At 36.2% G+C, this 11,603-nt stretch overlaps 1 protein-coding gene across 2 annotated transcripts in view; it reads left to right on the top strand.

Moving 5' to 3' along the window:
- Nucleotides 1–11,065, top strand: part of INPP4B (inositol polyphosphate-4-phosphatase type II B) — a 411,625-nt gene extending 400,560 nt beyond the window's left edge. Inside the window, exons 25-26 of one of the 2 annotated variants that reach the window (XM_029940652.1) lie at nucleotides 5,408–5,552; nucleotides 7,948–11,065. In XM_029940652.1, the coding sequence (XP_029796512.1) occupies nucleotides 5,408–5,540 (133 nt within the window). In that variant the 3' untranslated portion in view covers nucleotides 5,541–5,552; nucleotides 7,948–11,065. Of the gene's footprint in view, nucleotides 1–3,993; nucleotides 5,369–5,407; nucleotides 5,553–7,947 lie in introns of those variants that run through there. The other variant, XM_029940655.1, reaches the window with a different exon arrangement.
- The last annotated feature ends 538 nt before the right edge of the window (nucleotides 11,066–11,603 follow it).

The raw sequence follows: 11,603 nt of genomic DNA on the forward strand, positions 1-11,603 counted from the left end.
TGTCCATGATAATTAGGAATACTCTATGACCCAGACATTCAAAGCTGTGAGGTAGTCTTATGTCTTCTGAGTAATTTTTTCATTAGGGACCTTATCTATAGTCTACATAATATATTTTGAATTAGATTCTGAAATCCAATTAGAATGAAGAAACCATTAAAATTTTTTAATGTTTTCAATTTATTTTTGAGAGAGAGAGAGAGACAGCATGAGTGGGGGAGGGACAGAGAGAGGGGAAGACACAGAACCCAAAACAGGCCCCAGGCTCTGAGATGTCAGTACAGAGCCTGATGTGGGGCTCAAACTCGTGAACCATGAGACCATGACCTGAGCTGAAGTTGGGTCCTTAACCAACTGAGCCACCCAGGCACCCCAGAAGAAACCATTTTAAATGTGGTTGGTGATCTAGGGGCCACAAAGGTCAATGGAAATTATCCCACCTTTGATATCTTTTTATTAGAATTTTCCCTATATTTAAATAGTTGCACCACTTTTTTAAGTCCTGGAAATCTACTTTTAATATTCTAATTATAAATTACATTTTTAGAAAGCTTTGGTAGATAATTTGACATTTGAGTATTTTAAAATTAAATTTTAGGGGCCTGATCTAAACTGAAAACAAGAAGTCCTTTCCCTTTATTTTATCAGACTGTCATATAAACAAACTGTAAAGCAGGGAAAGTACATTCTCATGATCCTTTCCTTGGAATTGCTGTTGTAAAGCATGGGCCAGACTTTTAAATTTAGTTTCTTATCTATAAAATGTGCAATTCAACTTGAAGATTGTTTAGTCACTTTTACATCTGAGAATCTATGATTCTATGATTTCTGTACCACTTTCAAAGTTTTTATTGATGCCAGACCTACATTACATTCGTTTTTACACAGACCTGACAGCTTAAAATCTGACAAATCCAGAAATCTAGGGCCTGAAACAAGGTGCTTTATTAGGATCAATGTATTAGATGAATGTAGACTCAAATAAAGCTCTATAAACTGTTGGCTCTAAACTCTTGGCTCATAATTTCAAGACAGCGTACCCATAGCTCCAAACTTGGATATAATTAAACGTGAAATCGTCTCATTTTAGCATGGAGATAATCAGCTTTCTGGTCAGAAGGAAGTCATTTTCAATTTAGTTTTGATTGGGAAATTCCCTTTGGGGGAGCTTCATGGGCTATAGTGAATAAAAGAATAAAATACCAAATAGCAAAACTCTTCACGAATCATTACCCAGCAGGAGAAGATAGGAAGGCAATAACTTGTGTTTTTAGAGCTCTGCAGGTTTGAGGGGTTGCCTGCTGCGGGGGACTTGCGGTCGATGACACAGTGGTGGTCACCGACAGCAAAGGGGGGCAATGTGTGAATAGCATCAAGCTAAGCATGTTGGGTTTTATTTAAGGAAACATCTCCTCTTGTAGGCAGTGGTGTATTTAAAAGTAAGACATTTCCTTTTACTTGTTTTTAAGTGATTGCTTTGACAGGTCTTTAAAGAAAAAAAACATCATTTTCTAGCCCACAGATTCAGTAACTACCCTTAAATGACTAATCAAGTCACATTTTCAGGGGAGACAATATTGTGATTTGCTTCCATGGTGATCCACCAACGATGGCTAAGACTAATGACTCTCGATTGTCAGGGTACCTTGCAAGGCGGCCACTAATTGGTTATTTTTCATAATCTGCTGGTGAGGAACTAACTAATATCATTACTGAACACATCCTTTGCAGTTTACGTTTGCAGAGTGCTTAAAAATTCATTTGTGGTTATGAAGAAATGACCATTTATTTGAGCTGTTCTTAGCAGAAAGCAAAGAAACGGTGCCAAGAGCACCCATGGCCCCGATAGGACAGAATTGGGGGCCTCGGGCTTTAAGTTCTATGGCAGTCAAAGGGCCATGTTACTTTCAATTCTAGCTAAATAATAGAACTATTGCGTGTGAGGCATTTTTAACGTATTATTCTAATTTCTAGAGATTGAATTTAGTAAACAACAAGGCAATTCAATTATAAAATTGTCCTTCCAGAAACAAAACCAAAAAAATAATAGTACAACCTTTTAATTTAGTAATTTTCACTTCTAAGGCATATTCGGCAGATAGACTGGAAAGTATTAAATGTGCTCTGGCAGTTGTTTAAAAAAAAAAAGGGCACCTAGTATAAATCAGTATTTGGATGAAGGACTGTTACAAGATCCTTTGAACTTACTTTTTGGCTAGTAGTATACTCCTCAGCCAGAGCCTATCCACAGGCAGCCCCACTGGAAAGAGAATTTCTATACTATAATACTATTATATTGGTAGGTTGTGCTTTATATATAACCTAAGTTTCTAATCAGAATGTAATATTTGTAACATAATTGATAGATGAGAGAGAAAAAGAGATTGATTTAGGGAGACTATTTCTCTGCAAACAAGAAACACAGGAGGGGACCCAAGCTTTCAACAAAGTTAAGATTTGCTACAGACAACTTTCACCTTAAACCTGCTCAGGAGGGAATATTAGTGATACTAGAAAATGATATTGGGCAAAAAAGCTTTTGTTCATCACAAAGATATCAATTCTTTAAAACCCACTGTGTATTTCTTACCTCATGTGCCATAGGATGTTGAACAAGTAACCAGCTTACTGATATAATTGACAATAGGAATTATGCAAGTCCAGAATAACTCTCCTTTAGCTCAATAGACCATTTTGTTTTTCAGATAAGTCTCTATTTCACTTTGTCACTGGCTCCATAGTCCTTTGGTTTTACCAAAGAACAAGCATAACATGAGCACAGCATAACATGATTGATTTGATGGTTTACATTAAGTCACATAGATGTTCAAAGTAATTATGACTGCTGTTGTGCCAAATGCGGCCGGTAGTGTGGTCAAATGCCTCGTCAAAAACGTCTCTCTGTGGGAGGTTTTCAGGGGCTGCAACTGGGTGAAAGGGGGCTACGGAAGCTAAGGGGCTTGCTTACACGGCACACTTCATGAAACTGAGTAACAAATAACCAGTTTCCTGCCTCAAAACCTGGAGGAGCTGATAAAGATCAAACCATTCCTTGACAACTGAGTGTGACTGAAATTCTGAATACCTGAATACTGATGAAATACAACATAGAATAGAATTTTTATTTTCAGCATATATCGGATATGAGATATATGCTTCTCATATCGGAATGATGTGTTTCAGACTTGCCATGATTGGAGCTGCTTTTAAGCCCAATTACAAATGCCCATTTTTTACTTACACAGAAATCTTTTCTTCTCCGGAGAGTCACTCTGCAATATGGATCTCTTTTAAGATCAGGGGTCCCTTGGAGATAGATTTGGCCTCATGTAAGATGAGCAGCAGAAAACATAGTTTATGAGCTGAACTAACAGAAGGACGCTGAGTCGGGGTTTGTTAAACTAATCGTACGGCTGGCAAAGGATGACATGTCAGATGTTTCATTCATTTTAAATACCAAACCATTTCCATAAATCATTTTTATAGCCTTAAATACATTATGTAGGAATAGTAACATTAGGTGGTGTGTTTAAATGTGCCAGGCATGTCCATTTGCTTCTCTGCAATCTGTGTTTCTCTTCTCATTTTCCAAAGAATATTTATCAGATTATTTTTATGGGTCCATATTTTAGTTTTATTCATGTTGTTGGTTGGTACTGTTATGTTTATTTGACTCTTTCATGTACATACACATTCAACTCCTATGAGTATCACAGAGTCTCTCCCTTCTTATACACACACACACACACACACACACACACACACACACACACAAGGAATCTTCTTTTTTAATACATTTGTCAGTGTAGAACAGTGAGAAAATAATGCACAGATGCATTTGGGACTCTTTAGCATAAAAACTCCATCTGAAACATCCGTATTCTATAAAATGATGTTGCATTTCAGGATATTTAAGGTTGAGTTTCTTTACTGTGTGAACGCTATACTCTTTTCTTTTCTCCCCTGACTCCCCCTCCCCTCCCTGTTTAACAGCAGACAATCCCAGGGAGCACTGAATGAATCCGATGATCCTGAAACAGGCTGTCTAACTGATAACAAGCCAACTTCTCGCCACTTCTATCCTGTCGCCTTGCTGCTTGTCAGCTCACACCTGTTAGTTGTGTGGCTTATTTTAAGTCTTGCATTACTATTAGCCAAATACCAATAAGTTTTATGTTGTATCCCTTTCTTTTCTACAAATGACAATGGACTTTAAATTATGAGGGACAATGCTGTAATATTTCTACATTTTCAGATTCACAGAACTTAAAAAAAAACAACAAATGATTGAAATGTAAGTGTTTTGTTTGTTTTTCCTAAAATCTAAAAAAAAAGAAGTACTATGCATTAAGTGAATTATTTTGCTCTTTTGTTCATGGAAAAATGTTTCCCACTGTTAACTAACTCAAAAAAATTTTTAAATTTCTGTCTTTGGAATAAGGCAGAATCCTGAAAGCTTGAAGTTCTGCACCTCCTGTTTCTCTTCTCATTCAATTTATTCAAAACAATTAAGACTGAATTTGCACAATGCACTGAAACCCTGAGTCAAGTCTTAGAGATGTGGGAGGTTGGAGACTTTATTTCCACTGTGCTAACATCATTGTTGCTGTCAGCTGATAGAACCTTCTGTTTGATCTCTTAATCTGTTAGTTATGTTAGTTCTTTGCTTCACTTTGCCCTTTTCTGTCAAGTAATTTGATGGAGAGAATGACTCTTTATGTTTTGTAATTAAATTAACCTGTTTGTAACTCTTGTTTGGGTTGATTTGGCTCTCGGAGTACTTTTCTATTCTTTTTAACAAGGTCTTGTTTGTGTCTTACTCACCATTTTCAGCCCCTGTGACTTTTGTACCGTCTGTGCACAAGCACCCTTCCTTTATAAAGCGGAGACTTGGACCAGGCTGTTCGGAAAGCCATTTTTCTCTTCGTTGCACAGCTAAAATAATGAAGTAAAATAGAGATGAAATGTTCCTTTTAAAATCTATAGGGCCAGACTTAATAAATTAAATGCCTTATTCCTAGAACCTGCATCCTTAGGGCTACATGTAGATCTTAATGTGTTTTAAAGAGACTGAGATTAATTTGTGGAAGAGTTATAAAAAAGCAGATATATTTATGAAACTAAAGTGAAGCTGTATTGTGGAGCAAATTATATTTAAAGCGTTTATTAAACCTTAAATATCTGTTAAGAGCAAAGAGACTTTAATCATCTCTTTCCGAGGGCAATAATGGTATTGGGCCTGGCCTAGGATTTAATTTTGTAAGATGTATCATCATTTGTGAAAAAAAAATGTAGAGTTGAATCTTTGTTATTTTTACTTGGACTGTTGCTGCAACTCTGCATTGAACAAATAAAGCATATTTATTTATTCCGTTTCATGAAGTTGTACTTTTTCCCCTTTCACCAGAGAAGGATGCCGCATAGAGAATGTTCTGAAGAATATCAAATGCAGAAAGTATGCTTTCAACATGCTACAGCTGCTGGCTTTCCCCAAGTACTACCGACCTCCAGAGGGGACTTATGGAAAAGCTGACACCTAACTTTACCAACATGTAAATACCCAGGAACACAATTACGCTTCAGTCGGATAATCTCCATCTTTTTCACTGTTTTATTGTCACAAGTTTGTGGAGGGAGGTGATCAGGGATGTTTGCCCAAATCTAGGAATTACTCAGATTAGGTCTTAGCATATTACTCTGAAAGAAACCCACCAAAAAGTCTCTGGGAACCTTGTGATTCTAGGTCTCCCTTCTACTCAGTGCCCCTCACAGGCTGAGGTTGGCTCAGAATGTGTCCATTTCATGAGCGCTGCCTTTAGTGGAAGGCACTGATTCTGAGGAAACCTAGGCTGCTGCAGGGAGTGCAGGTGACTCACAGAGGAGTGCCAGATGCCCAGAAGGAACACAGAATGTAAAGGAGGGAGGGATTCAGACATGGTATTTCATAGCCTTTCTCAGGAGTAACCTGAGAGCCCATTTGTGGGATTTGGAAAAATATTTTTCTAGGGAATTAAAACTCAGTAGCATCAACGCACGGTCTTGACTGCAGAAGTAAGTTGCAGGTGTGCTTTTTAAAGACTGTGGTCCTCCTGGCGAGACGTGACCAGTCCACCGGAACAGGTAGATGACCGTGTTAGCAACTCAGTGGAGATACTTTTCAATAACATGGTATCTTTTCAAAACTCTTGACATGGGTTGTCTGGCCACGTTACAGAAGTGGTGATAGAGAAATGTTGAATGCTGTATTAGAAAAGTACCTCGAGAAACTGAAACTGCAAGAAAACAAAAACTGATCAGCCTGCAGATGTTAAACATGGAAATCCCCATCAGCCTGAACTTTAGGGAGCCACGTTCGTAAAAGTCAAAAAAGTATCTTTAGGATGTTTTCCAATATAGATGGTGGAATATAGAATCGACAGAATACAGATGGTGCACGTCTGCATTTTCTGCCGTAGATTGCTATGTGTGAATAAACATTTTAAGGCATATGCAACCATAGCTAATGATAAGCCAAAACAATTATTTCTGTTCACTTCAATTTCCAGTTTATTCACAGGGAAATCACACTATCATAGGTTCTCCAAAATTCCAAATTAGAAATTGCTTTAGAGATTATCTTGTATAATGTCATTATAAATGGGTAAATTAAAGCACAACGAAGCTATGCCCCCAATCATCCAGCTAGATAATTTTAGAACCATGATTACAATCTCTTCTTACCTTCCTAGCCTGTGGCTTGTCTAGTTTCCAAATTGCCGTGCTAAAAATGCATGAAAATTATGGGAGAATGCTAGTTAGTTAAATAAAAATTGGCATTTATTGCTGGAATTAAACCATAGAGTACAACAGTCTGAATAAATGAAACCTATTTTCTCCAGATGTTAAGAGTTTATTCTTTCTCCTCACTCATTGGATGAGTATGCCATCCAGAGCATAAATCTACCCTTTGGAAATGCCAGAGGCTTTTTACATAGACGTCTCTTGGCTGTGACCACATTCAGCAGATAATATTATGGGGCTTTCCGTACCTAGTGTGACAGCTTCTTGGCTAAGATATTTGTTGACTAAGGGCTCCAAACAGATTTCTAGGCTCATGCAGGGTTTTCAGGGTACTACAAATTTTAGATAACTGTTTGGGGTTTTTAATACTAGAGTTATCAATCTTATTTTAGCTACTGATTTGCAGCCATTATATTTGAGGCCATTGAGAAACAATTCAGAGCCTTAATAAAAAATGGAATTTTTAGTATTCTCCCTTACATTTCATTCTGTACTTCAATGATTATTTTTAAATGTTCAGTTTAATTGTAAAATGGTCAGATTTGTGGTTAGTTTCATTATCCCATTGGATTTAAGGTAAAGAGGTTGGGATGACAGGTTTCCTTGAATAACAGTGAACCCTCAGTCAGTATGTCACAGAGTGATCTGAGTTCTAAGAGACCTTAAGTAAGAATGTATCATCCTATAAACAGTATAATTTTTGTCTGCATTCTTAAAAATGAAAACTCTTGACTCCAATCTGGAAAAAAAAAACTTATTAACTAGAAAGCCAACACTAGGGTTTTCTATTAGGGGGGAAGATATTTCAAAGATTTTTTTTTCCATTTTTTTAAGTACTAATATAGAAGTCTCAAAAGCTAGAGTTTACTGTAATACAAATGCATAGATGTTTTCATTTATTGCTAGCATAGTCCTCTGCATTTCCCTATGCGAAGCCTGTATTTGTGCATATTTTAAAAGTGTATTTCATCAAGAAAATTCATGTTTTATATCAACAACAATATTGTTCCTTTCCTAAGAGATTTTCCAACTATTCTTAGAAATCCACTTCACTATTTCTTAAGTTATTATGGTTTTCTAAAGCAAAAAGCAAATGTTAAAAAGTTTTAATGTCTTCATACAAACACAGCCTAGTCATACTTTTCTCTCTCTGTTTTTATTTACAAGATAACGCCAGCAGGCCCATTGCAAGAGATCAAGCTTAAGTCAGCAACAGAACCAAGAAAATGACATTTCCACACAAGATAATTTATTTTTGCTAAAAATATGTTTCCTCTCTAATGGTATCAAATGTCAATATCAATTCTGTATTAGCTATTTACAGGGTGCTGTAGAAAATATATTTGAAAAAAGGGAAGGTGAAATCCTGATTGTGTTGACCCAGCGACGAAAAGCCCAGAGACTGAAACTGTTTCACAAGACAGCTGGACATGAAAGTGTCAGATATTTGATCGAAGCAGAGCCACAATTGGCTGCATTCATTCATTCATTTCTCATGTGGTTGATTTTGCTTTTGTTTTTGTTTCTGTTTCTCTTGCAAATATCATCTCAGATTTTTGTCTACACCCTGGCAAAATAATTGTCTGATATTTGGTCAGTCCGATCATCCATTGAGTCAGAGCAACCATTTGATCATGCTGACAAATTGTGCTAAAATGACCACTCCCCTAATTACAGCAGCGTACCACGTGACTAACCTCCAGTTCTTACAAGACTAACTCCTGTTTTTCTGAAATACTTTGAAGTCTCAAAAGCTAGTATCTAGAGGAAGGATACTTTCCTTCCTCCACCCCTCAACTAAGTATAGTATTTTGCATAAAATAAGACTCACAATGGAAAAGAAAAAGATTTAAATGGAGTAATACTTATCAACAAATCAACAAAGTTCTCCTTATGGAAAGTATGGTACATGTCAAGGAGAAAGGACCCCAGTGATGTACTAGAACATTTTGTAAGCCAGTTGTTAAATACACCATCATTGAATATTAAATTATCAAAAGCAATTGAATAAATCTTACTAAAAACAAAGATAGTAATCCAACTTACCACTTCCTAATTGTTTTCCTTCATTTTACTCCTTATCTGTGCGTTTGAGATTATTTATGTCAATTGCATGTACAAAGAGAAACACTGTATTACCATATTCTACTGTGCATCTCTTCCTGACTCCATGCCTGGTAACATCACGTGGATAGCTTGAAATTGACCACAACAGTAGGATTTACACCACAGAAATTACCAAAGCTACAAACTGGGACCTTTAATTGCTGGAAAGCCAGTAGTTAAACATTTACCAGCACACAACTGAACATCACCGTCACTTCTTCTCCAGCAAATAACAAATAATTGGAAGCGGTATAAAGGTATTCATATGGTATTAAATATAATCCCTCATCTTCAGATGGCTACCACTTTGTTTTGGTTTTTACCCTTTTTAAAAAATGCTTATTAGACTGTAAGTAATATTTGATGTTTATATTTTATTCATAATTAAATTATTTAATCATACAGAAGCATTTAAAAATGTATCTCTCTTGATGGTCTGCAAGGGAAATCTTAGCAATGCAGCTTTAGTGTAAGCAATAACAATAACTGTGGGCTAAATTCAGGGAAATGTTAGCCTAATGAGAGTATCACTGAAAATGTGTTTGAGTACAAATTTTTAAGGTTTATAATTTTAGCACTTGCTGAAAGCAGGAAAAACAGTGACATGTTACTGTGTTCAGATTCTAATCCATGTAGTTCGGTTGAAACCCAAGCTGTTAGGTTAAGCAAAGTGAGCTCTGGCAGTATGCTAAATACTGCAGATGTTTCAGATGTTTGCTTTCCATACAGGGTGGTACATCAATCGTTTAATTTGATATTCAGTACACCTTTTGTAATCCTTAGGGAATAAGTTAGCGTTTATCACAGATTTCAGAAACTGGCCTGAGAAAAACCGCAATCAGCAGTTACAGAGGGCAGTGAGCATGTTGAACACAAAGAATCCCTGATAGCTGGAAGCCTTACAAATTATGCACCAAAGAGAGTGATTTGCTGAGTTGGGGGTCTGATTGACCACTGTAGTGTGGCCTGACATCCATGCAATGGATGTTAATGTTAATCCTGCAATCTGTGAAAGCTATGCTTTTTTTCGCCATATTTATATGTTATTGTTCTGTACAGAAAGTCCCAATATATTATATCCTTTGTTTCTTTGGCAGTTTTAAGTTAGAACTTTCTACCCAAACAGATGCTACCTGTAGCAAAACAATCTTTAAGAACAGGAAAATACAATTAATGTTTACATAGAACATCATGGGCCAGTTAGATTTAAAGTTAAGGTATGGAAATTTGGATCTTTGCTTTCTGAGTCACAGTGAAAATTAATCATTTTTGAATTTTATTTCTAAGCAAGTAAGAGAGTCGACAAGTAACAAGGAGATGGGAGGAGGGGAAAAGTCAGGTAATATCAGCAAAACTCAGTTGTACATGCAATTAGCTGTCCTCAGCTTGAATTCTTATAGATTATATAAATATTTTGAATTACAAATTTAAAAAAGAAAACAAGGCTCACAATCAGGATGTAGTACCCAGAGAGAGTGAATATCAAGAGAGGGATGACCTAACATGAGTGATGTTGCCTGATAAACTTATCTTGTTTAACTTTTAGTAAACAGAGTTTGATAAGTGATGTTGCACTTTCCTACTCATAACATAAATATATTTGCAATCTTCCTAAAATTATGGAAATTATTCAAAGGTCATAAAAGGGCACAATCCAACAGTCCCTATTTAATGATCGCTTGGTACGGTTTCATTGTGTAGCAGGAAATATTGACTCACATATTGGCGAGATTACCTTATCAACCATAGGGCCTTGCAAAGCTTTCATATCACTATCAATATTAAAACGTATTTCATGTCAAAAGACTGTCAAGCTTTTCAAAAGCAGGCCCCATTTGTCTGTGACTAGATGGACATCCCCATTTCTCTGCACAAGTGCTGTCCTTTGTACACATATACTTCTCATATGAATATTTTATTATTTTGTTTAACCTAACATCTAATTTTCAGACTCTTGTGGTACTTTTATGAAATGTTGGCATTTGTTTTCCTTTTATGTTAAATATGTATTGTAGATGAGCCAAGAATGTGTATTCCTAGGAAATGGGCACAGATAGGTTAGATCATGTTATATTGACATTAGAAGAAATACCATTTTATTTTGTTGTTTTGTGTAAACCATATTCATTGTACACTGTGTGTATATTTTTGTTTAAATAAATGTGATTTTTATTTTTTATGTTTCTGTCTTTTACTCCCTATCACTTTTTTTTTCATTTTCATTGATGTAGCAATGTCTAAAAGTTAATTAAAAGAGCAGAAGGGTAGCCTAAACAATATTTCAAAGAGAATAGACTAATTTTCTGCTAGACAACAATTACAGTATTAATTTTACATTGACACAGTTAGTCTCGTAATCACAAGCAGAATGCATGTTTTGTGGTTGGTATTCTGTAGGAGCAAGATCAGCCGTAATTTAGAAAAGAGTTTGAGAACCAGATGTCAATGCTTCAACACTGGGCAAATCAGTGATCTTTGTCGCCCAGATGATGTTATAGTCACTTGAGTGCATGAGGTAACTTCCCCTTACAGGCCATTTGGATCTGATCATTTATAATTCATTATAGTAACTGATGCTAGAAAGCAAATTCCAAAGTTTCAATTATATCTTGTTGCCACAAAAGGAACCAAGTGAGGCCCCTACTTGCATGTAAAGAAAGAATGAAGTTTTGCCATCTGGAGACTTTCAAGAACATTGCTGATCCTGCAGGAGGAAA

Source organism: Suricata suricatta, chromosome 1 (assembly GCF_006229205.1).
Source record: "Suricata suricatta isolate VVHF042 chromosome 1, meerkat_22Aug2017_6uvM2_HiC, whole genome shotgun sequence".
Taxonomy (NCBI): Eukaryota; Metazoa; Chordata; class Mammalia; order Carnivora; family Herpestidae; genus Suricata; species Suricata suricatta.